The sequence below is a fragment of the Amblyomma americanum genome, chromosome 1 (genome assembly GCF_052857255.1).
Source record: "Amblyomma americanum isolate KBUSLIRL-KWMA chromosome 1, ASM5285725v1, whole genome shotgun sequence".
In the NCBI taxonomy this organism is placed as follows: Eukaryota; Metazoa; Arthropoda; class Arachnida; order Ixodida; family Ixodidae; genus Amblyomma; species Amblyomma americanum.
In genome coordinates, this window is record NC_135497.1 from 288,915,715 (window position 1) to 288,942,571 (window position 26,857).

A 26,857-nucleotide genomic window follows, 5' to 3' on the forward strand; every position below is an offset into this window, starting at 1 on the left:
TTGATTCACCTTTGGATCATCCAGGTTGAGAGCTTGACAGCACAGATGAAGTTGCATTATTCTGCTGCTCAGTGTCTTGCATATTTGGCCTGCAAAAAGACAAAACACCATGGTATCGCTTCTATTCACAAAGAAAATCTCTGTGGATATGAATGACACACACCGTGGCCTCCATGGGCTTGAGTACCTTTTGGAAGCAAGTTCTCACCAGACCGAGCCTCCAAGTTCCCAGGTACACATTCTGTTAAATTGGATGGTTCTTGCCATGCATAAAAAAGAGACCATTTAAAGACATGTAGAAAAACAAAAGAAAAGTAATCACATCCTATCTGGTCGTATTTTATTTTCATGATGATGCGTTACTTCATCATCTAGATTATTCAGTTCGACGCTGTATATCTTAGTTTAATTCCAGCGAGTATGTCCGTGCGTTTCACGCCAGTCTAACACTTAAGCCAGGAGTACAATAAAGACGCAGTGGAGGGTCATTCACACTGAGCGTAAACAAGGCTCCGTGTGACTGCACACGTGCGGAGCACCATTGCGACCAAGCCGGTAACAGACTCATGCCAGCAGGCAGATGACACGAAGCATCACGTCAAGGTCCTTCTCCTCGTGCGCCACTCTGCGCTGATTCATTAACGGGTGTGATTCAAGTGCAGTCCGCAGGTTCGTGGCGACGCGAAGCACTCTACCCGCTAAGTGAGACTGACACTGTGCTTGAGTAGAAGGCAGAGACTTTTTTTTCCACAAAGGTAACAAGCAGCTGACACGTGCGTGCACTCAGTGCTACTGTGCTTCGGTGAACCGCATCTGACGCATCCCTTTGTTTCGTTCTCGTGGACTCTGCTGTCAGGTGAAGAGCACATTGCTAGAAGTTGATCAGTTTGAGCATCTTTTCCCTACGGTGCTCACGGAAACGCGTGAAGGGCAAGGCGGATGCGTCGAGCCCGGGAGGCAAGACACATGAGCAGAAGAGAGAACAAAAACTTCCCTCACATGTCAGGCGCGAGCGCATGACTGCAGTGTCATTAACAGTCTGCTGGTGGCCGACGCTTTTAGCGGAAACAGCACTGCAAGCACCACCTCAGTCGAAACATGCTGCGTGAAACTTCTTACTTGAGAGCGTTTCAATATTTTGCGACAGAAGCAATGTGCGACCGTGAAAGCAAAACGTGTAATACTTGGGCGCGGGATAAGCCTGTCAATATCAGGGGAAAACAAAATGCAACTGAAAACAACTAAAAAATTAGCAGTCTTACTTGTGGGACACTTATTTTTCTTCAAAGAGAGGCAACTTTGCTTGTTTGGGCAGAAAATCGGGAAAACAGACAACTGCTGCAAAACGAAACTTTCTACTCGTCGAGATCGGCGATCCTGCTGGGGCTGTGGTCGCAATAGTCACATCGAATTCTGTCCTCGGTCATGTCGAAAGTACACACCACCATTTAATCTTTGCACTCGCACTGATGTTCATTGCAGCGGCCGCGTATTATTCCGCAAATGTCTCTCTGCCTGACAGGCACTGCAAACGCTGCACTCGTACAACACGTGCACACCGTCAAGCAGTGGGATGACAAGCAGCACTGCAGCGCCTCTGATATCGTTCACAGAAAACACTCAGATAGCTATAAAGTTGATCATGTCTACCCGCAAGCATTATAAACGTTTTTATATTTTAAATTAATACATTTTATACTTTACAGCAGCAAAAAGATTCAGTAGCTTGATTGACTGGCATAAAAGTGGCGACCTCAAAGCCATCCAAGCCGCACACCCCGAAGGAAGCCATTTCAATCCAATACGGTTTCGCGCGCTATTTGAACTCCATCTCCTTTCCTGATCCTCCTCGCCACCCAACGTCAACGGGAACCAATTTGCCCGAGGATTCGTAGTTGACCGGGAGGTGTTCTGCCCCGAGCTCAGGTCGGCTAAGGATCAAGTGACGACGTACAAAGAAATTACTACACATTTCAAGAGAGATGGACAAATTTTCCCAGAACCACAGAGATCTCTAAGTAAAACAAAACAAGACAATTGGCGGCAGCTCCAAACAGACACTTTCTTTACACCGTACATGTACTCCACATGGTTCCCAGAGCAGTTCAGCCTCCGTCCGTTCTCTCTGTGGACCCCATAAGGCAGACACACCACACAAACTACACTCATGTAATCAAGACAAGCCGTCGAACAGTCTGCAGCTCTCTACCCAATAGCAGTGGGAGGCCGCGCTGCTCAGCTCCGACCCGGAGGTTCAAATACGTGTCTCCGAGGAGGCCGAAGAGGTCGCCGAACAACATCGGTAGGCCACCTGGCATCCGGCCTAGAAGAGGAGCCCACCGCGGGGCGGGGAACGTCACCCCAACCCGCGCCTAAGACTTCTTTAATAAAGTTTACCTCCTCCTCCTTCTCGCTGAATGTGGCAGCGTCGCAAAAACTTAAACGTATATATAGATGTATACGGCGCGCACTCGATCAGATATATAGGTTAAAGTTTATAGTATACATGAACCACATACTTCTAAACTTAGATTGGGACCCCTGTAAAGGAGTATGCAAAACTTTAAACCTTGCAAAGAAGGAAAACATAACGTTGAGCCGTGTAACCTCTAAAATAAAGGTTAAACAGTGATAAAGATATACATAAAGCTTACGCGATTAAGGTTGCAGGAGGAGGCGAACGCTCCAATAAATACAATGAAACGGGGAACAGCGCTTGGCCCAGATGGTCTGTAGAGGAATGATACCTGGCGTTCTGGGGAATCCTAGGTCCACCCGTAACGTCTCTTCTGCGCCGGTGTTTCGAGAGCTGCGATTTTCCTGGCAGGTTCCGGAGCGCAAGAATTATTCTTCTAGCAAAACGCGATCCAGGGTCGCTTCGACCGGAAAACTGGAGGCAAGTAACGCTCCTCAACGTGGACTACAAAAGTTTTGCAGCTATTGTATTCCGGCGCTTGACGGGTGTGATGGCGATCCTCATTGGTAATCATCAATCTTGCTCAGTATCGGGCAGAGAGGTTCACAGACTTTCATTCGTCACTCGCGATATTACCTCGCACACTCAAGGGCGCTTTGTGTGAGGTCTCTATGTTTCTTTAGATCAGGAAAAGGCGTGTGACCGCCTCCAGCAAGGTCACATTTTAGTAGCACTAAGGGCTTTGGGGTTCCCGAAAGGCCTTAATAAGCTGATTCGTAAGGTATACGAGGCTATTCACCGCACTCTCGCTATGGATGACCAGGAGAGTCATCCCTTCGCCGTCACCCGTGGGGTTCGGCAGGGTTGTCTCCTCTCACCAATACTGCTCGCGCTGAGCATCAAGCCTTATTTATCTCAGAACCATAATACGACATCCTGGCTTTCACGGACTTCCTCTCCTGCGCAGTGGGGCAGTTAAGGTGACTGCTTTTGCTGACGCTCTCCCCCAGGAAATAGATTGCGTCGCATTAGTGGTGATCAATGGTCCAATTAAGGTAGATTACTGGGCCCGATTATTGTAATTCCATGTGATAATCCGATAAAAGGCGCATTGACGTTCTAGAAGTAGCTGACTCGTGCATATAATATTGCCGCAAATCGTTGCAGTCTTTGTTCTTTCTTAAAATCTGCCGCCACGCGACTTTATCGCTTTGATGCGAAGCAAGACGCGACTAGATTTATCTCGGTTTATCGGAGCCAGGCAGTGCTGATTCTACGTTCTTCCGGATTGCTCTCGTAACTTTGCACTCTTCACCTCGAAAGTTCCCTACCAGCGTTAAATTGAGCACGGCCGCCAGCGGCGGCCATTCTGTTCGACGCCCGCCGAGCAAGCTTGTCGCTTCACCGCGCCTAGTGATTCAGTCCATTGTATGCGCAAGTCAACCCAGTAAACAGTTTTCTTTTTAGAACTTTTGTCCGTCTTCATAGCTCATTCGACTGCCGTCACCACTGCGTGACATCTAGTGGAGGTGCAGGATAGGAAGGCGGTGTTCGGAAACAAGTTGTTCATGTCGTAGAGGACGCAGGGGTTGTCGTTGGGGCTGAGGAGTGCGTGCGGCAGCGGCGTAGGTCATAGCCTGGGGTTCTGTGGCCGTCGGGGTGCCAAGTGCCTGTGGCACTTCTTCCCATACCACGTCCATGAGAGTCGCTTCTTGTGGCTGTGGGGAGAATGGCAGTAATCGACGTAGCAACTCGCGGACGATTTCGCGGATCACTTCCCGAAAGTTGTCGCTGGAGGTGGCCGTCGTGTCCGGACACATTGCACAGACAGAGGATGGGCGGTTGCACTGCCGCGCCCGGACGTCGAGGGTCTTTTCGATCGTGCAGGCTTCATGCATGTATTCGTCGACTGTTTTTGGCGGCTGGCGGACGAGGCTGCCAGAGTTGTTGCTTTACGCCGCGCAATAAAAACTCAACTTCATTTTCATCTGTCATCTGGGGGTCGGCGCGGCGATAGAGGCGCTTCATCTCTTCCTCGTAACCACGGACGGACTCATTCGGTAGCTGGATCCTGGACTCAAGGACTCGTTCGGCTCTCTCTTTCATCACGACACTGCTGAATACCTTCAAGAGTTCCTTCTTGAATGTTCTGAATGTCCTTCTTGAATGTCCTGAGTGTCCTGAAGGAAGAAGTGAGCATCGCACCCTGTTCAAGCATTATCTTGACCGTAGGCGCCACGACAGCCATTAACGCCGAAGCAATCTTCGAGGGAAACATGCAGTTGCTTCTAGACCGAGGAATCAGCATCACAAGAGGCATCGTACATATCCGCAATGGCCATGCTGGAGTACTGCTGACTAACTTCCGCGAAGAATACAGACACATTAACAGAGGAACAATTGCTTTCTTCGACAAAATATCCGACGTACAAGACTCCTTCGCGCTCTCCGACCCCTCCGCAGAAGGTTTACCTGACCAAGAGAACTCGCCCACTTTCGACATCAACTAAGCTCTGCCCCGGAACAGACAAGGCAAGATCCGCATTCTGCTTGGAAGCTACAGCGAGTGCTTTTCGTCATCCCCGAATTTTCGACGAACGCCAATTGCCAAGCATCGCATTATAACCGACCAGCACGCCAAAACTCTACGTCAAAGCCCCTACCGTGTGTCGCCGCGAGAACGACAAGCTATCCGGGATAAAGTGGAAGAGATGCTTCGCGACGACGTCATCCAGTCATCAAACAGCCCATGGGCGGCACCGGTTGTTCTAGCGATAAAAATAGACGGCGCACTTCGATTCTGCATTGATTACTACCGCCTGAACAACATAAAAAAGAAGGACTTCTACATCCTCCCCCGCATCGACGACACCTGGACCGGCTCTGCAACGCCAAGTATTTCTCATCGATGGACCTCAAGAGCAGCTACTGGCAAATTGAGGTCGATGAAACAGATCACGAGAAGACAGCATTCATCACTCCGCATGGGCTCTTCGAGTTCAAGGTGATGCCATTTGGTCGTTGTTCCTCACTGGCGGCGTTTTAGGGAGTAACGGATACAGTGCTGGCAGGTCTGAAGTTACAAATTTGTCTGGTATATTTAGATGGTGTCGTTGTTTTCTCCTCGAATTTTGAAGACCACATCAAACGACTTCGAACAGTACTGGATGCCATCACGTCGTCTGGTCTAAACTTGAGACGTGTCACTTTGCCTATGAAGAGCTGCTATTTCTAGGCCACATTGTTAGCAAGAAGAGAGTACGCCAAGACCCGCAGAAAATAGCTGCTATTGATCAGTTTCCACCGCCAGTCGATAAGAAAGCAGTGCGCAGGTTCCTCGGACTGTGCGCATATTACCGACGATTTGTGAAAAACTTTTCGCGCATCGCTGAGCCCCTGACAAAACTGACGAAGGCAGACGTGCCATCCATTTAAATGAGAAGCCCCGCAAGCAGAAGCCTTCAAAGAACTTCAGCGTCGTTTACAGTCCGCACCGATCCTCGCGCATTTTGATGAAACTTCTGATAATGAAGTTCATACCGACGCAAGCAGCGTGGGCCTAGGCGCCGTCCTCATTCAAAGAAGCGACGGGTTGGAGAAAGTCATCGCATACGCTAGCCGCTGCCTTTCCAAGGCCGAGGCTAACCATTCGACGATTGACAAGGAGTGCCTTGCCATCATCTGGGTTACGTCGAAATTCCGCCCCTACCTGTATGAACAACCGTGCAAGGTAGTCAGCGATCACCACGCGCTGTGCTGGCTAGCCAATTTGAAGGACCCCTTTGGCCGACTCGCTCGATGGAGTCTGCGTCTCCAGGAGTTTGACGTCACCGTAATTTACAAGTCCGCACGCATACACTCTGACGCCGATTGCCTCTCACGAGCCTCTGTAGATGCGCCGCCGCCGGACAACGATGAGGACGCCTTCCTAGGACCCATCAGCCCCAGCTCTTTTGCCCAGCAGCAACGCTCGGACCACGACCTAAAACGCCTCATCGAGTACTTAAAAGGCAACGTTTCTTCACCCCCCGCCCCATTCAAGAGAGGAACTTCTTCCTTCTGTGTACAGAATGATGTCCTCATGAAGAACTTCGCGGCGAACAAAACAGCCTACCTCCTTGTTTTACCTGCTTGTCTCCGCGAAGAAGCTCTAGAGGCTTCACACGACGAGCTGACAGCTGGACATCTCGGGTTTACTCGCACCCTCCGCCGCATTCAAGACAAGTATTATTGGCCCTGACTGTCTGCCGAAGTCGCACATTATGTCAAAAACCTGCCGAGATTGTCAGCGACAAGAGACCCCTTCCACCCGATGAGCAGGATTTCGGAACCCCATTGAACCCCCTCAAGGCACTTTCAGCAGATCGGCATGGACTTGCTTGGTCTTTTCCCAATGTCAACGTCTGCAACTAAGTGGATCGTCATAGCGACCGACTACCTGACCCGCTACGCCGAGGCAAAAACCCTACCGAATGAAATAGCAGCAGAAGTCGCCAAATTTTTCGTGCAGTGCATCTTCTGCGACACGGTGCCCCCGATGCGCTCATCACGGATAGAGGAACAGCATTTAACGCGGAACTAACGCAAGCCATCCTGCGTTACAGGAAAACCAGCCACCGGAGGACAACTGCATACCATCCGCAGACCAACGGACTGACCGAGCGCTTGAACAAAACCATCGACGATATGCTCGCCATGTATGTCGATGCCGAACAGAAGATCTGGGGCGCCATCCTGCCTTACGTCGTCTTCGCATACAACACCGCAGTGCAGGAGACAACCCAAACGACGCTTTTTAGGCTCGTACATGGCAGAGAGGCCACGACCACGCTAGACGCCATGCTGCCCAACGTTACCGAAGAAGAGAACGTCGACGTCGCCTCCTACCTTCAACGCGCAGAAGAAGCCCGAAGGCTTGCCCGATTACGGATCAAAGACCAGCAGCGGGCCGACGCCAGACGCTACAACCTACGAAGACGCAACGCGGAATTCAAGCCAGGAGACGAAGTCGGGGTTTGGACGCCCATTCGCCGCCGTGGATTGAGTGAAAAGCTTTTGCGTTGCTATTTCGGCCCGTAGAAGGTTCTTCGTCGGCTAGGTGAACTGGATTATGAAGTCATCCCTGACGCATTGACAGCATCCTTGCATCCTAGCGACGCCGCGTACGACCAGACGTTGTCCATGTCGTCCGTCGGAAGCCCTATAATGCGCGCTAAAGAACGCTGCATTCTGCACGCTCTGTGTTCATTTTAATTATAATAATAATTGGTTTTGGGGAAAAGAAAATGGCGCAGTATCTCTCTCATATATCGTTGGACACCTGAACCGCGCCGTAAGGGAAGGGTAAAGGAGGGAGTGAAAGAAGAAAAGAAGAGAGAGGTGCCGTATTGGAGGGCTCCGGTATAATTTCGACCTCCTGGGGATCTTTAGCGTGCACTGACATCGCACAGCACACGGGCGCCTTAGCGTTTTTCCTCCATAAAAACGCAGCCGCCGCGGTCGGGTTCGAACTCGGGAACTCCGGATCAGTAGTCGAGCGCCCTAACCACTGAGCCACCGCGGCGGGGCGTGTTCATTTTCCCACGATCCGTTTTATTTGTTGCTAGTCGCATTATTTGCTTTAATGTATCGGGTCGACGCTTCTTTGAGAGGGGAGTTATGCCGCGAAACTTAGTGTTTGTTCCTTCCTCAAATCTGCCGCCACGCCACTTTATCTTGTTTGGGACGCAAGACGCGGCTAGATTTATCTCGGTTGATCGCAGCCAGGCAGAGCTGATTCGCCGCGCCGAGTGTTCAGTCCATTGTGGGCGCAAGTCAGCGCAGTGTACAGTTTTCTTTTAGAACTTTTGTCAGCCTTCATCGCTCCTTCGACTGCCGTCACCACTACGTGACAATTAAGGGGCGTGACAACCGCCAAATATGAAAATGGATTTGAGGAAAGGAAATAACGCAGTAACTGTCTCACAATGTCGATGGACATCCGAACCGCGCCGTAAGAGGGATAAAGGAGGGACTGAAAGAAGAAAGGAAATGAAGTGGTGCCAGGTGGTGGTGGTGGAAACTTTATTAGACACAGGGGAGTTTCGGATGCGCAGTTCCTTGGGCCCCTGCACGGCCCCACTGCACTCAAACGTCCGTGTCCCGGTGGCTCATGACGTTGTCAGCCACGCCTGTGGCGATGGCTTGCATGGCCGGGTCCTCGGAGCGCAGTAGGGTCTCTCAAGCCTTCCAAGTGGTAAGGTGATCCAGGCCCCGCGTGGGAGTATCAGCCGGGCAGAGGAAAGGGATATGATCGAGAGTGGCTTTGGGGTGGTGGCAGAGGGTATAAGAGGGGTTTGTGTGGACTTGGTGATAGCGCGAGCGTATATAAGGGGAGCATAATGCGCGTGTTTGGAGCCGCCTCTAAAGTGTCTGGTGTTAAGTGGTGCCTTAGTAGATGGATGTATGGAAACAACTTTTATTAGAAAAACGGAAAGAAAAAATCAGCCAGAGTGGTCTCCTACAGGTTCAGGAGTCTACGGGCTTGCGCCTCACATAAGGCTCGATCCACCAGCCATTTCTGGCCGGCGGGCTGAGCAGTCCGTAAAGCAGCCTCCCAGGAAAAGTGGGATTGGTGATGGGGAGTACTGCCTGTGGGGAAGGACATTCCCAAAGGTAGTGAAAAAGTGTGAATTTGGGCACGCCACAGGTGTTACAATGAGGAGGAAAGGTGGGGTGAAAGCATGAGAAGGTAGGGTGAAATAAAGCAGCCCGTCTGTAATTGTCGCCATGTGGCGCTGGATAAGGGCGACAAAGTACTGTGGGGTGGTGGTAATGTCATGCGGCTGAGTTTGCAGAATGCGGTGATTTGATGATATGTATAAAGGACCGATGGGACCTCTTGCATAGGGTTGTTTGACTGATCGTCCGGGGTCTGGGAGGAGAGTTCTCGGGCCAGCGCATGAACGTGCTCATTACTTGGGATCGAGGGATGCCCAGGAATCCACGACAGAGTAACCGTTCGGTCGAGAGAGGTGGCTGTGGCAAGAATACGGTGTTCATTTCTGGAGGCTGTGCGCTAAAAAAGACGTTCACAGGAAAAAGGAGACCTGTTGTCTGCTTTTTCCTGTGAACGTCTTTTTTAGCGCACAGGCTCCAGAAATGAATATGTACCAACTAGCCCGTCAGAAAGTCTTACTGAATACGGTGTGTGGCCGGCGTCGTTCCGCCCTTTAGGAAGTGGCGGTATGCGGCCTAGGAATCGGTTTATGTTTTTGTAAATGGTGGAGTGTGTCAGCGCAAGAGCGATGGCGGCTCCTTCCACCTCTGCAGGTGAATTAGTTCGGATAGTGGCGGCGGCCCCCACAGTGCCGTCTCCATAGGCTGCGACTGCCGTGAAGAATCCTACTTTAGAATTTTCTGCCACGTCGACATAAAGGATATCCGAGCGGTTGCTGTATGTTTTGGTGTAATAACTCGCTCGAGCCTGCCGCCTACCCTAATGGAGGCTAGCGCTCACTTTGCGCGGTAGGGGCTTTTGATATATGCGATCCTGCATGCGCAAAGAAATCATGTGAGGTGTAGGACTTGTTGGGGTTGCAATGGGCGGATTGAGACGGAGCTGTCGCAGTAGGCATTGTCCTGTTTCCGTGCGACTCAGGTGGACTAATTGGTTGGTGCGTTGAGCCTCTATTAATTCGATCACGGTATTGTGGGTGCCATTGGTTAGGAGGCTTTTCGTGCCACCGTCTGCGGAAGACGTAGGGCGGAGGTTGCAGCCGTGCGTATTAAGATGTCTGCCTGTTGTGTTTGGCGCTGAGTGAGTATGTGGTATGGGAGGTGGTATGTAATGCGGCTGATGATTAATGCATTAGTCATGTTGAGGGTCTCGTGTTCAGAAAGCCCATGATTGCGTGCTGCCACCCGCTTGATTAGTGCAGCCACATGTTTGGTCTGTATTTGCATGAAGGGTTGAGGTAGCATCGAGTGTGCTGTTAATGAGAAGGCCGAGAATCTTCACCTGAGACACAATGGGCACTGGATGACCGTACATGTGCAAATCAATGGGGGGGGGGTCACTGGGCAGGGGTTTCAGCTTCAAGAGTTCCAATTGATTTGGAGAGCAACGGAGGCCCGTGTTTGCTAATTGGGTGGTGGTGATGTCTATGACAGATTGCAGGATATCCTGGGCTGTTCCAATGGATCGTCGCGTTGTCCAGGGGGTTATATATTCTGCGCATATGGCCGTGTGGAGCCCTGGAATAGCAGCAATGGCCTTTGCCAGTGGCGCTAGGGCAATGTTAAAAAGTAAAGGTGATAGGACCGCCCCTTGTGGGGTTCCCCGGTTAGGCAGGGGGAAAGACTGTGAGGCGACATCCCCAAGATAGAGTTTTGCCGTGCGTCCTTGAAGGAAGGCCCGAACACATTGCTATATGCGGGTGCCACAGCCGGTGGTGCCTAATGTCATCAGGATATGGTCATGGCTTATAGTGTCGAAAGCCTTATGAATATCCAGGGCCAGTATGGCTCGCGTAGCGAAAGAGAGACTCTTTCAGGGAGAGAAGTACGTCTTGCGCCGAGATGTTTGGACGGAAGCCAAATTGAACGTTGGAGAGGAAGCCTGTTGTTTCTAGGAACGGTTGCAGGCGGTTGAGAATAACATGCTAGAAGAGCTTGCCGACACAGTTCGTTAAGGAGATGGGGTGCAAATTTTGAAGGGGGAGGGGTTTGCCCGGTGTGGGTATAAATCGCATGCTGGCATGGGTCCAGGCTGACGGGAGCGTCCCAGCGTGCCAGTGGCTGTTAAAGAGCTCCGTGAGTTCCTGAAGCGAGACATCGTCCAGATTGAGTAGTGCCTTGTACGTTATGCCATCCGGCCCCGGCGCCGTAGAGCGGTGAATACTAAAGATTGCTTGGCGGCCTTCGTTTAAGGTAATGTCGGCATCAAGTTCCGGGTTAGGTTGAGGTAGATTGGGTGGATCTTCTGACTGAAGGGATGGGGGTATATAAGTGTCCCGTAGTTGGCCAATTACGTCTGTGCTCTTTTGAACTCTAGTTGTATTAGACGTTGTGTGCTTACTTGTGTCTCAGATTTAGGGGTTTTTGGATCTAAGAGAGCGCGTAGGAGCGACCACGTGCGTTTAGGCTTAATGTATCCTTGAGGTCGTTACAAAAGGTTGCCCAGTTTGCGCGGGCTAAGGTGGTCGCGTATTCTTCTGCCTCACGAGTGAGAGCGGCTATGCGGAGTCTCAATTTACGATTGTGTCGATGGTGACGCCAGCGCTTGAGAACTTCCTGTCGGGCCTCCCATAGATGAGCCAGATGCGGATAAACCTGCGGTGCCGCAGGGGTGTTTTTAATGCGTTTGCTGTTCGCCTGGATAGCCTCCACCAGACGGTCTGTCCAGTCGGTGACAGTACGGGGTTCGGTAGAATCAGCTGCCAAGAATGAGCGCAATTTATTCCAGTCAGTGAGGAGCTGTGAACGAGGGTTTAAAATCTTGGAATCGTAAGCAATAGTAGTGGAGACTGGAAAGTGGTCACTTCCAAGGCTGTCTTGGAGCACTTTGTGAGATTTAACGATTATGTTCGGTGTGGCCCATGTGAAATCGGGTGTGGTGTCGCGGGTGACACTTGTGCCAATGCGAGTGGGTACGGTGGGGTTTGTGATCAAGCCAAGGTTGTAATCAGCCATTGCGGTAGAAATGAGGTTACCTTTGGGGGTATCCGAGGTGTATCCCCAGTGCGTGCGACGTGCATTAAAATCACCCACCACAAGGAGCTTTGAGGAATGAAAGGAGCCCAAGATGCCCGGAATAACTCTGCGTTTATATTCGGGATTGCTGTATATGTTAAGAATAGTGAGGACATGTGTGCCCGGGTGAGCTGAGCTCTATCGCGGTATACTGAGTGTCCGTGCTTGCGGGCGTGTTTGTCGGTGTGTGGTCTAGCACCGGCAAGGATGCGAGTGTCAAGATTGCTGTACGTGGCATAAGGGCTGCCGTGTGATGACCGCGGATATGAATGCGATTTTTTTCCGTCTCTTGCAGAGCGATGACATGGGGGTGATTAGGGGAGTTTGCGATATATGCTGCTAGCTGCGCTTGTTTTCGGTGTATGCTGCGACAGTTTCATTGCCATATAATTGTTTCTTTTGGGGTAGTGGACTGGCGTCGCCGTCGACCTTTTTGCGTGCTCTTGTTCTGTGCCATGTTGCTGGTCTGGAGATACTGGATCAGGACAGGCAGCTGGTTGAACTGCGCGTTGCTTGCGAGGCAATTCCTCATGAGGTATAAGTTCGAAAAGCTTATTGATGCCGGCTTCATGTTTTTCCAATCGTGTGTTGATCGTAACTTCTATCCTGTCCGTCATGGACTGTATCAGCTGTGCCTGGGCTTGTATGAGCTGTTGCTGCATCGCTCCGAGTTGTTCAGCAGCTATAGTGTTGATTATGCTTGTGATTTCTGAACGAAATTCAGCGGAACGTATGTATTGCTTTACAGCCTCTTGAGGTGCAATAGGGGGGTCAGGGGTTGGGTAAGGGGTACTAGGGGAGGCTGCTTGGATGGACCACTCACCCTTTTTAGCAGGGCCGGCTCCTTTCTCAGGTGTAGCGTTCCGGAGTGACTGCGCCTCCCTAGTCTCCTGGATGCGGGCTGCGGATTCACTGGCTTTCGAGGTAGAGGCCCGCGGCTCGATGGCGTCCGTCTTGGTCCCACTAGGCTCCAAAGCTTTATGTCCGGCGTTCATGGTGTGCACACTGTGATTTCCGTCTGGTTTTTGCTATCTTGTTCGTGCGACGGTTCCGGGTTCTCGGTCTCCATGGCCTGTTCCAAAGGTGCCTGGGCGGCCGTGGTGACCACTGGATTCTTCTTCCTGAGCGGTGGGAGGCGTGGCCATTCTTCTGGGCTTTGGTTCCAAGGTTTCTTTTGGTGGACGATGGGTGCCTTGCTTGGACCGTTGGTCTGATTGACTTTCATGGGCAGTGTTGTTCTTTGGTGTTCTCCCGGCCGGTGGACTTTGATTTGGTTGGCACCCGAATAATTTTGTCCACCTGCGAAAAGTCAACGTGCACTTACAGCGCGCAGCACACGGCGCCGTTTGCGTTTCGCCTCCATCGAAACGCAGCCGCCACTGTCAGGTTCGAATCCGGGTACTCCGGCTCAGTAGACGAGCGCCTTCACCACTGAGCCACGGCAGCAGGTCAAGACAACGAGTTCCAATCAGAGATTTGGCGGGAAAATCGCAAGAACAATAGACACTCATTGTACAAATCATAGAAGGCACCTAAAGGCTATCGCATTTTTATTCCTCACAGATCGCTGTTAAGCAGGCTTCCAAATTTTAACGCTATAGTGTTAGGTCCCGTTTACAAGAAAATCCGCATCGCCGTTATCGGTGTCGGCGTTGTGAGGTAATAATCATTGGCATGGCTCTGGCAGGTAGACGAACGGACGGAAGAATGGAAGAATGGATGGATGGATGGACGGACGGACGGACGGACGGACGGACGGACGGACGGACGGACGGATGGATGGATGGATGGATGGATGGATGGATGGATGGATGGATGGATGGATGGATGGATGGATGGATGGATGGATGGATGGATGGATGGATGGATGGATGGATCGATGAATGCATGGATGGGTGGATGGATGAATGGATGGATGGATTGATGGAACGTAGGAGCGTCCCGTTTGAAACGGGCTGATGACAGTTGCTACCATGCTCCGCATTTTCCCCTTTACTTTTGTTTAACTATGTTGTAAGTTATTAAAATTCGCCATTTTCTTTACGTTTTCCTACCCTTTTAATCTTATGTCACCTCTCTGCTTTGGAGCCATCAATCCTCCAATTGCTTTTCGCTAATTTACACCGCAAATTTATTTACATGACTATTGTTATCTCTAAACCCTAGAGCTTCAGGAAGAATGACTGCGCCTGCACCGAGATCGGCATGGATAGCATCACATTTGAGTACGAGGTGTTCTACTGTTTCTAGAGATTTACCACACACAGCACACGTGTCTTCTTCGTTCAATATATTTTTGTATCTACGCGTTCTAAGACATCCTGACCTAGCTTCAAAGAGCAGGGCACTGCCTCTTCAGTTATCATAAAACGCTTCCTTCCTGCCCTGCCTTCTTCGATATCGAAATAGTTGTACTTTATGCTTCTTCCCATTCAATCTATCCAATTCTTACCTTCCGCGTGTTTAACCTATCGTTTAATGATCTTTGTCTCTCCGTCCTCTTGTCTGGCATACTTACTGGTTAGCTTTCTAGTTCGTTCCCGCCAGTTTGAGTCAATGCTCTTTCTGTATAGGTATTTAAATTCCTTAGCTGCCCACCTATTACCGTCCAATTTCCTCAGGCGTTCTTCGTGTTGTATTTTACTCTGAGCTTCCCGTGCTTCGAACTATGCCCAGCCCATATCCCCCTGTATACTCGTTTGTGGTTTTCCCGTGGGCACCTAGTGCTAATCTTCCAACAGCTCCCTGGTTTACTTCTAACCTCGACTGAAGTCTGCCCTTAAGCACAGAACCTCATTCCCGAAAGTAAGGCCCGACACCATTATTCCTTTCCAAATACCTCTCAGTACTTCATGCCTGTTGTACCCCAACAATGCCCTATGTTCCATTATCCCGGCATATCTTCACCCTTTTGCTATGAGAGACTGTTTGTGCTTTTCGTGTACATCTTCCCTTCGTTTATCCTTACCCCGAGATATTTGTATTTGGCCACTCAGTGTATTTCCTGGCCTTGTATTGTAAGGTCCTGATCAGTTGTACCGTTGAAAATCAAAATCATTACACCTGACTTAGCTGCGCTAAACTGAAACCTAGAGTGTCTCCTTCGTCTCCACAGCAATTAACCAGACTGCAAATCTTCCTGGCTATCTGCTAACAGTACAATATCGTCCGCACACATTAAACCGGGTAGACGTTGCTTAACAACCATTCCGCCTAACCTGTGCGACAGAACACAACTTAGATTGCTTCCTTGTAGCCTTCTTTACATACTTATATAAAGTATGAACAGCAGCGGTGATACAGGAAAACTCTGCCTTAATCCTCTGTGTACCTCGACATTTGTCGTACTCTTAATTCCTTCCCATGTTACTTCAACTTAAATTTCTTGATATATTTTCAGAAGAAAAACAATTGGCTCATAACCGATACCTTCATTTTTTTATGTGTTCCCCAGGAGTTCCCTGTTCGCGTTGTTGTCATATTTAGAAGCAGAGCCGGGCCAAATTTTGGAAATGACACGGGCCAAATTCTGAGGTCACCCTCGTGCCGGGCACGGTCAGTCATGGTTAGACATCTGATGTTTAAGTTAATTTAGGCTGTTGCTAAGCGACTTATCGAGGTTAGTCAAGGTCCAGGATCGCACAGACACGGGCATCGATCTTTGCAGCCTCTATTAGTTATCCCTCTAAAAATATTTACAACACAAAGTACCCTCCTCAATATCGGCAGTGCTAGATACGATCCCCAGTGCCGCAGGGAACCCACTGGTGGCACAGTGGGTGCAAACTTTACCCTTGCCTGGTGCTCTGCTTCTTCGAGGTGAAATGCTTGAGAAATGTGTCTTTGACCCCACCTTGAGTAAACACAACCAACCTCTTGTGCCATGGCGCTTTTTGGCCAAAGCTGCTTTTGCCCGACAAAACACAATCATCATCACCAACAGTACTGTGTTCTGGGAAAAAGGTAATTTTAACGTTTAAACACTGATTCATTAAAAAGTGGACACATAGTTCATAACATCGGCCCATGTCGTTGTTTTGCGACTGAAGGAAGAATAAAAAGATACATGAGCAGGCTTGTTCAGAGGCTTGCGGTGAGCGCTGCCAAGTGTGGACCGATGAATGTCGAAAAAGATGTGAGGAAAAATCGCCGACGATTGTAGTACTGCCTAGCGTGAAATTTCAGCGCAGCTGTTCAGGTATATTTGAACTCCAGGAGGCGTGGCGCCTCCATCGCTGAGGCTGGTTGGTCGCAGAGCGCGGCTACAATGAACTAGCAGTATTCTAGTTCAGTTCTTCTACTTCACTGTACTTATAGTGCAATGTACACGCAATTCTTCTGGTTCACTGTAGTGAGGGTCTCTACTTGCCGTCACCGGCGCCATCTGGCGCGAAGAGAAAGAAGCGTAGAGGTAGAGACGCGCTACGGAAGACGGCGTCTGGGAGTGCAGTGGCCTGACACCGCTTACAGGGCGAAGCCGTGCATTGGGAACAATGGCCTCGAGGAGATTTCAGAGATTTCAAAGGAAAAACTGAGAAAAAGCTCACGCCGCAACAACCATGTCCGCCGAAGTATATCACAGATGTATCTTTTGCAAAAGATAGACAAAGGATACACCTATGGCAAGGAGCCCTCTCCACAGTCGGTGATAGCCTCCCTAACACAACTCCGTAAAGCCAGGCCAAGCCTCCTGTCCATGCTCTTCACACTAGCAGAAGAGGCCGTCATTCCGCTGACTCCTAAGTGGCTAAAGACTGACCGGTCGGTGCACTACAGTACTACGTGGGTTTCCTTCCTTCTGGAAACGCTCTTTCCCCTCCTGGCTTTCTTACATTCGTCGGACATTATTTTTTTAAAGTAAACATAATTTCTGGTCTGCGGACTAGGATAGCATGGACAAGTGACTGCGCCAACAGCAGCATGGGGCCTGTTCAGTTTAGGAGAAGGAGGTTAAAAAAAGGAAAGGCCGAGTAAAGAAGAGAAAAAAGTGTACCTACTCAACACGCGCCACTTATTGTTGTGCTGCAGAAGCCTACGAGCGCGCGGCCGCACTTTCCGGGCTTGTGTAGGCTCGTGAGCGCGCTCACACATGAGGAGGCCGTAGCCTCCCGCTCGTAGGGTCGTGCACAACTGCAACAAGTTGACTGTGGGTGGGTGAACTCCACTTGTGCTCGGGACCTGTGTACCGCAACTTCGACATCCACAGTGTACATGATCCAGCGGGCCACCTTTAAATGCCACATAACTGTAGTGCCGCTTTGGTTGCCGCAGCAGGTGAGTTTTGCGACGTTGTACGGGCCTGCCAGTTCCAATGTTTTTCAGCTCTTTTACAACATGGATTTCCAACACAGAGTGTGCAGTATGCCTAGCTCTCCCAAGATGATTCCACACGCTACAGAAATTCTTGCTCCACGGAAAAGGACTAATGAAGAACGTAACTCTTTTCGTACTCCGTTAGCCGATCGAATCGGCTAATGGACTGCTAAAACGCAGCCATCCTATCGGGCACTTGCGCATTTTGGAGAGGTGGTCAGCTACCAGTTTGTAATAAAAAATACACAATTGGACCTAAGTCTGCTTAAGAGAGCAAATGCGAAAGCCTTTCCCAGTCCTCATTCTACTGATCCGGAGTTCCCGGGTTCCAACCCGACCGCGGCGGCTTCATTTTTATGGAGGAAAAACGCTAAGGCGCCCGTGTGCTGTGCGATGTCAGTGCACGTTAAAGTTCCCCAGGTGGTCGAAATTATTCCGGAGCCCTCCACTACACCACCTCTTTCTTCATTTCTTCTTTCACTCCCTCCTTTATCCCTTCCCTTACTTCGCGGTTCAGGTGTCCAACGATATAAGAGACAGATACTGCGCCATTTCCTTTCCGCCCAAAACCAATTATCTTTATTATTATTATTATTATTATTATTATTATTATTATTATTATTATTATTATTATTATTATTATTATTATACCTTCATTTTCTGTTATTTTCTGTATTTTTTACGCTATAGCGTATTATTTTCCTTCCTTTACGGCCCGGTTCATCTGTCCACCCGACATGTGAGAGAGGCGTCATTTCTTTTCCTTATAATCAATTTTCTTTTCATTTTCCTTTGGTTCGGGTTTTATGGTTTTGTGCGGTTTTAATGTCCCGAAGCGACTCAGGCTATGAGGCATTTTCCTTTACTTACGGGAAGGAAAATCCCCACACACTGCTAGGATTCCGACGTCATCTACCAACACAAGACGTAATGCTTCAAATTGCAGAACTCCTACATCCCAGACATTGCAAACGCACACGGGCACTGCTAGCCTTAGACCTCACTAAGGCGTTTGACAATGTCCAACACACAGCCATACTGGACGCCTTATCCAATCTAGGAGTCGGGATTCGAACACATACCTACATAGCAGCTTTCCTAGGAGACTGCACGGCGGAAATCAACATAGGCACTATAGAGTCCTCCTCCTCTCCTCTGGGCAGCAAGGGGACACCCGAGGGGTCAGTATTATCGCCCCAACTTTTCAACATCACTCTCATTCCCATGGCTCGAAAGCTAGAGCGAATCCAAGACCTCTCCCACTCCTTCTATGCAGACATTACCATGTAGACCACCATGGACAGTGTTGGGACCATGGAAGAAACCCTTCAAGCAGGTGCGGATGCGGTAGTGGAGTGCGCCGCCTCTATAGGCCTCGCATGTTCCTCTGCTAAGTCTGAACTCTTGCTAATCCACCCGACGCCGAACCGCAACAGGAAAGAAAACCCCTCCATACACGTCGAGGTCAATGGTCTACCAGTGTCAGTGGTTGAAAAGATACGCATCCTAGGCATGTTCTTACAAAACAATGGACGCAACACGGAGACCATCTCCAAACTAACAATCACGACATATCAAACCATCCGACTGATTAGAAGAATAGCCAAAAAGCACCGAGGCATGCGTGAACATGACCTCGGGCGGCTGGGGCAGGCATTCGTGATTGGTCATATGGTTTACTCCCTTCCCTACCTGTACCTCACAAAGGCGGAAGAGGAGAAGGTAGATGCACTAATAAGACAGGCATACAAGTCAGCCTTAAATCTCCCACAACGAGCTCCCACCACCCATCTCCTATGCATGGGAGTACACAATACACTACAAGAACTAACTGAAGCTCATCGCAAGGCTCAGGTTAACAGACTCTCCTCCACAAATACAGGTAGACACATTCTCGCCTCTCTAAAGATTCAGCCAACAGGTCCACCCCCCAAGACACCCACGCCATCCCAACACACATCAGGGACAGGCTCATAGTTCACCCTCTGCCCAATAATGTACACCCAGTTCACAACCAGGTCAGATGCGAAGCTCGTGCCAAGGCTTTACAGAAAGCTCATGCAAACGACAAAGACGCGGTCTACGTGGACGCGACAGAGTACACCCACAATTCGGCCTACGACATCACTGTAGCATCGCATGACCTCAAACACATAGCCTCGTGCTCGATTAAGGCAACAACCTCACTTGAAGCCGAAGAAGCAGCCATAGCGTTTGCCATTTCCTCCTCCACTGCCACACTCATTCTGAGTGACTCTAAAACAGCAATCACGAATTTTGCACAGGGACATATTCATTCTACCTACCGAAAAATTCTCAATTCTTGCTCCACAGAACCCCGACCAGTTCAAATTGTTTGGGTGCCAGCGCACGCAGGCAACCCCGGCAACGAAGTGGCCCACTCTTTTGCTCGTGCGTACGTAAACCGAGCAGGGCACACCGTAGACCGAGGTAGTGTTAAAGACCACCTTGTCACCTATCATGAAATAACCCTCCATTACAGAGAGCAAAGACTCGTCTATCCCCCACCACACATCTCCCTCTCGAAAGAACAACAAATTACCCAGAGACAGCTCCAGGCTCGCACATTCCCTTCACCGGCTTTGTTAGCCCTTATCCACCCAGGTCAACACAGACCCGAATGCTCTCTTCGTGGAGCTCCGAGAGCCAACTTTGACCACATTTTATATCTCTGCCGAGAATTCCAACCACCATCTCGCTGGAACCTCACAGACAAAAAGGGTTGGGAGATCGCGGTATCCAGCTCCAAACCAGCCTCTCAAATGCGGCTGGTAGAGTGGGCTGGAGAGGTCGCCGCACGTCATGGACTGTTGGCCACCACCCGGGATCAAGAGCCAGACCAACCCTAGGCAGTGACTCATCCATAAGGCTCATCAGTAAAGTTTTCACCTACCTACCTACCTTCGCTTACGCTGCGGTTCGGTTGTCCACCGAGATATGTGAGACAGGCGTCATTTCCCTTCCTTAAATTGTTCAGCGGCAACGCGTCGCGTTGAACGGGCGATGGCGTTTCGTAAACCCTTAGAAACGCTGCAACACGCTTTCGCGTCTCACTCTAACAAAAGAAGCTTAAGCGTCCTTCATTTTTATATTTTCCCCATTTATTTTTTTTAGTTATTTTTCAGTTTTTGATTTAATTTTTTAATGTTTTTTTCATTACATATACGTTGCTTAAGAACTGTTCCTTCATCAACTTTTACTTTTTGCTTTATTTACCACAAAACTTACGACTGACAGTTCATGCGGACAACTTCCGCCTACAACTTCCGTCCACGCCACTCATGAGCGAAGAAAGGCCTTCGCCTGAATAAGGAAGTTGAATATACATTGGCGAGTCAGCACATCTCGATCTAGTCTCTGCACTTGTTAGAAAATGTTTATTTCACATTGACAACGGGAACGACACAAGTCTCTCTGTCAACGAAGTATCGGTAACAAAATTTAATCAACCCAATTACATAGCTCACGGCACCATTCCGCTGAAGGTCCCACGCGGCTCAACACTTTTCTTTGATGCAGTTCAATTCTGCGTCGGTTTTCTACCTTTTGGATACGCTTTTCCTCCTCCTGGGTTTCTTGTTGCATCCTTCGGAGGTTGTTTTTCAGTTAAATATAATGTCTGGCCCGCGGACTGGGATAGAAATGACCAATGACTGCGCCGAAACCAGCACGGGGCCAATTCAATGCAGGAGGAGGAGGTTAGGAACGAAGGAAAGGCGTAGAAAAGAAGAGAAAGAAGTGCGAGTAGCTAACACATGCGGCTCTGGGTTGTGCAGCGCGTGGCGACGGCTTCCAGACGTGTGTGGTCGGCACTATACGCAAAGGCTCGGCAGCATGCATGCATCGCGCGCTGAGCTTGTCGCTCCTTTCTGCTCTTATACGACGTACAGCACAGAATATATCGTACGCCTGGTTCTCCGAGCTCTCTCTCTGCATCACGGAAGCACCAGAGGCACATAAGATAATGAGGACGCAAAGGAATGAATTTGGAGGCGGGAATTTCTCGTCCAGCGCAGCTGACAGGAGCACTGGATAAGCTACCCATGCAATACAAATTTTAATGTCAATGTATTACTAGCCCCATAACGAGAAAAGCCAGCTGCGTGTGTATGTTAGTGTGTGTACTAGCAGACAATCACAAAATACCTGCTATGGCAAGAAAAATAGGGTGACGTCATCCAGCGGCCGTACGACGCACACAGCAAGCTGAGCCCCGCAATTTCTGAAAATTGCAGCCTACACATCTCGTTCGTCTATATACCGGGTGTCCAAGCTAACTTGAGCCAAGGGTTAAAAAATAAATTATGAGAGGCAGGAGAGTGAAACGAGTTGCGTATTGGTGGCAGCCATCTTGCGCACCACACCCATTTGGTTGCGCAATGAATTAATGGTTTAATTAAATTTAATTATCTAACTTAATAAATACTAACTTTAGACAACAAATTGCATTTGAAGAGTGTTCGAGCCCCTTCAAAAACCCTCATTCCATCATTTACGATAAGGAAACCCTCAAGTGGGTCTTTTTTCCCCAGCTCCAAGGAAAGCCCGCGAAATGCAAAATAAACCATGTGATCAACACACTTGCGCACCAAGATCGTGCTGCTCTCAAGCGTGGTATCAGCATTTGAACGAAATCACCTGCAGCCTTGACGCGACGGCCCCGCACCAGCGGCAGGCCGATATGTTGGAGGCGGCAACTCGCACCATCATGTGTGGCTGACCAGCGCCTCCTCTGTAAAAATAGAGGAGGCGCTGGGCTGACGTAGGCCAGAAACCACCGCCAATATATCGACCTACCGCTGGTGCGAGGCCGTCGCGTCAAGGCTGCAGGGGATTTGGTTTTCTGAAACCACGCTTGAGAGCAGCACGATCTTGGTGCGCAAGTGCGTTAATCACGTGATTTATTTTGTATTTCGCGGGCTTTCTTTGGAGCTCGGAAAGAAAGACACACGTGAGGATTTCCTTATCGTAAATGACGGAATGGGGCTTTCTGAAGGTGCTCGACAACTATTCTAATGCCATTTGTTGTCTAAAGTCAATATTTGGTGATTTTAAATAATTAACCTAATTAAACTATGAATTGTGTAACAAAAAATGCATGTGGTGTGCAAGACGGCTGTCACAAATATGCAACTGGTTTCACTCGCCTGTCTCTAATAATTTATTTTTTAACCATTGGCTCAAGTTAGCTGGCACACCCGGTATACTCCCCAATGAACGACCCGAGTGTGGCGACAGTTTTTCCCACAACATTCATACCGAAATTGAGACACAACCGTTTGTCGTAGAGCGTTCCGAGTGATGTCATACGATTTCTCGTTGTATACAGCTGGCATGTGTCATTGACGTTCGACGCTAGCCTGCGACAGGGATTCGGACCCGTGACATAAGCACCTTCAGCTGTATGCCTTCCCAGACTTTCTACCTCTGCGCTTAAGGCGCGGTTGAGGCGCCCGCCGAGATGTGAGACAGTTCCTGCGCGATTTCCTTTCCTCAAAAAACAATTTTCGTATCAAAACAACGATGTAGCCGTTCGCGGTACAGCGTTCCGGGTGGTGACATACGCGCGAGTGTGTGTGTGGGTGGCTGTCATTGCACCAAGGGACAGTAATGCTTTCGCCATTCCCACACGCAAGCGGTCTTGAGTCACTGATGGTTTTTTTTTGTTCCCGGCATTGACCAAATAGTGTGAAGGCATAAGGACAGGAGTATGAACGTCAATATATGAAAGATGTTAGAGGGAAGAGGAAGTAGAGACGTCCACGCCTGCGCAATGTGCACAGAGGCGGTACAGCTGAGGCTTAGAAGGACCTTCACACGACGTTCATCTTGTTTCATGCTGAAAAGTGAAGGAAAGAATGACAAGAACACACCATAATGATCCGTAGCGGCACGAAGCCGGTGCTTGCAGCGATGTCCACGGCCGCGAACACGGACAAGAGCAGGACTGTCCGCAGGGAGACGCTACCCTGTGGAATAATAAGAAGAACGCAGAACTCAGCCCCTTGGTCATAAACAATACGCGAACACATGCAGCGCTAGCCCAATAACTGCGCTGATGCCCCACCACATGAGCAAAAACCCAGGAGCGGTGGCTAGCACGCTATAGAAAACTCTTCTGAACGCTACCGCGCGTGGTGGCGCTACACTAAGCAAATGCTGCAAGCACGGCCTCGGAAGTGGTAAAGTTGAGGCCTTGGTGAGTGCTGAACAGGACTTCTAACCACCCTAAGATGCGAAAGATACATCAGATACGTGCGTAGTACTTAGGCGAAGAATTTTATCGCTCGCTCGCTTGTATGAGATAAAACAGTGTCGCATAGAAGTTGTTTGACCGTACTATTGCAGAAGGAAGTAAAATAAGGTCAAAATCAGCTTGTCCGCTCATCGTCGTGACGGAGCGCTCGCGTGTTCTGATCCCCCCCCCCCCCCCCGTCTTATCTGTGTTTTGCGCTTCAGTTGCCTGACTACCAATCTCGATAACACACTCCAGAAGTGTGGAAATAACCGCGAAAGCTACAACCTACTGCTTTAGGTAAGGTCACCTAACGATCTTTTTAATGGGATAACATTGAGGCTGTCTTGCAAAAACATCCCCGGTTTCTCCGTGACGAAAATTCCCTGATTGGCCGAGAGATAGGATCGTGACATCATAAGCACCGCCAAATTTAAAAATATGAGGACTATAATGTTCCGAGTACCTTCCAGTACATTATCATATGGATTATACTAACCTGATTCACTCTTCCACCTTAATCCGCCTAATAGTGCCCACTAATCCACCTTAATCCACCCACAAACATTCACTAATCGAAAGTAATCCATTTTCTTCGGCGGTCCTACATCCAAGATTTTAGGGGCGCTTTGAAATATTTGTGTGTGGGTCAACGTCCAATTGAGTTTCTTTAGGAATGTGGTCCAGAAGACCCCAAGTTTTTCGGTTTTTATTTTGCACTCTGGTCTACAAAAAAAAAACAGCAGTCATTTTAAAACTGAATTATATTTGCTTAAACAGTTCCATGAAACAGCAGCGGCCGTACATTCACCGGCGAACGGTTTCCCATGTGGGCTGCGGGGATTTTTTTTTCTAACGCCCCAAAGCGACTCGGGCTATGAAGGACGCCGTACTGCACGCCGCGGTTTAACTCAAACCACCTGGGGTGCCACATGCGCTGATGTAATACAGCGCACAGGCGTCTCCGTATTTTGTCACCACCGATATACCGCCGCCGCGGCCGGGATGTAACGCTTGACCCGCCGCGGTGGCTCAGTGGTTAGTGAGCTCAGCTACTGATCGGGAGTTCCCAGGTTCGAACCCGACCGCGGTGGCTGCGTTTTTGTGGAGGCAAAACGCTAAGGCTCCCGTGTGCTGTGCGATGCCACTGCATGTTAAAGATCCCCAGGTGGTAATAATAATAATAATAATAATAATAATAATAATAATTGGTTCTGGGGGAAAGGAAATGGCGCAGTATCTGTCTCATATATCGTTCGACACCTGAACCGCGCCGTAAGGGAAGGCATAAAAGAGGGAGTGAAAGAAGAAAGGAAGAAGAGGTGCCGTAGTGGAGGGCTCCGGAATAATTTCGACCACCTGGGGATCATTAACGTGCACTGACATCGTACAGCACACGGGCGCCTTAGCGTTTTTCCTCCATAAAAACGCAGCCGCCGCGGTCGGGTTCGAACCCGGGAACTCCGAATCAGTAGTCGAGCGCCCTAACCACTGAACCACCGCGGCGGGCCTCCCCAGGTGGTCGAAATTATTCCGGAGCCCTCCACTACGGCACCTCTTTGTTCCTTTCTTCTTTCACTCCCTCCTTTATCCCTTCCCTTACGGCGCGGTTCAGGTGTCCAACGATATCTGAGACATACTGCGCCATTTCCTTTCCCCAAAAACAAATTATTATTATTATATCACCTTTCGATCAGCAGCCGAACGCCAAAAGCCTATCAGCTACAGCAGCGGGAAGTTGATCATGAAGAAAGGCGCAGTAACGGCCTTGCTTCTCGGTGGACACCTCAACCGCACCGATGGGGAATGAAAGAAGGAAGAGTCGCCGTAGTGAAAGGCTCTGGATCAGTTTCGACCCCCGGGGTTCTCTTTCTTTCTTTATTTTTTCTTAGACATTTGTTGAGGGCTGAGACTAAAGGCTTGGTATCGCCTGACGAGGCCTCAGGCCCTGTACATGACAAAGAGGCAAAATTTTATATATATATATATATATATATATATATATATATATATATATATATATATATATATATATATATATATATATATATATATATATATATAACAGTGCGGCTGGGCGGCGCAAAATCAATATCATTGATCAAAACACAAACGCATATAGTGCATACAAGAAACACAGATACATCTGTTAAAGGAAAGGGCACACAACGAGATAATTGCTCTATAAATGTGGAATGGTTACAACATAAAAATGATAAGAATCATGATACATATGCAACATAATGCACCAAATCAGAGATTTTTCTCATTTTTCCCCTATCCTCTTCCCCTTCAAGCACAGAAAGAAAATATGTCCACGAACAAATATCCGCACATATATGAACAGTACAGGCATCGCAAGTAAGAAAAATGGGAGATGGCAAACGGAACATGATTAATTGCAATAGAGACAAAACATCTATACACTACACTTCCACGGAAAAGATATTAGTGAGAAGTGTAAACAACATCACTGAAAAAAAGAACTCTCTTACAATCTTTTAAAGGCAGGGAACGGTTTATTGTAATAATGGGAATGTCTCTTCTGTTGAGCTGTTCGGTAACCTGAAAGGGTAGTGTTTGCCGGCCATAGTTTCTTCTAACTATTGGCATTCTTATTTTCGGATCTCTGATGTCGTCCGGGCTTACACTCTCCGTAGGTACGTTATGCAGTCTGTTCTTATGTATCCATTGTAGCAGCTTGAAGTATTATACCTCGTCTGCCCTCAGAATATTGTACTTACTAAAAAAGTGGGTGAGTTCTTAGTTTCCGTTTATACTCATTGTACGTCTCGCATATGCGTAGCACTTCTGCAAAGTAATTAATTTGTTGTAATTTGAGTCAGTTATGCCCCAAGCTAGTATACTATAGCTTATCCTAGAGTAGAACAGAGAATAATATAATGTCAGCTTCAACCAAGATGGAATTAAGTGTTGAATTCGGTAGAGGCCGCCTGTAAACCGTGATAATTCTGACTTAGGCTATCTACGTGGGTGTTCCATGAGAGATCACCCCTGAACCATACCCCCAAGAACTTTTGCTCTGTGACCTCCGCCAGAGGGTCGCCGTCGTACCTGATGTTGATCGGACTGTCATCTCGCTTGCTTGTGGGTTTGAAAATTACGTATTTAGATTTTCT

The 26,857-nt window shown here is 49.0% G+C and overlaps 2 protein-coding genes across 10 annotated transcripts in view; both read right to left on the minus strand.

Annotated features, from left to right (window-relative positions):
• LOC144115237 (uncharacterized) overlaps positions 1–13,143 on the minus strand; it is a 95,040-nt gene extending 81,897 nt beyond the window's left edge. For 3 of the 7 annotated variants that reach the window (XM_077649523.1, XM_077649528.1, XM_077649525.1), the window contains exons 1-3: positions 12,972–13,143; positions 188–259; positions 10–89 (exon numbers count right to left, since the gene is read on the minus strand). In XM_077649523.1, the coding sequence (XP_077505649.1) occupies positions 10–89; positions 188–259; positions 12,972–13,143 (324 nt within the window). Of the gene's footprint in view, positions 1–9; positions 90–163; positions 260–12,971 lie in introns of all 7 variants that reach the window. The other 4 variants (XM_077649521.1, XM_077649527.1, XM_077649522.1 and 1 more) reach the window with 2 other exon arrangements.
• Positions 1–26,857, minus strand: part of LOC144115238 (uncharacterized) — an 86,148-nt gene that overhangs the window by 36,662 nt on the left and 22,629 nt on the right. The window contains exons 4-5 of one of the 3 annotated variants that reach the window (XM_077649529.1): positions 23,356–23,451; positions 13,309–13,447 (exon numbers count right to left, since the gene is read on the minus strand). In XM_077649529.1, the coding sequence (XP_077505655.1) occupies positions 13,370–13,447; positions 23,356–23,451 (174 nt within the window). In that variant the 3' untranslated portion in view covers positions 13,309–13,369. Of the gene's footprint in view, positions 1–13,308; positions 13,448–23,355; positions 23,452–26,857 lie in introns of those variants that run through there. The other 2 variants (XR_013311310.1, XR_013311311.1) reach the window with 2 other exon arrangements.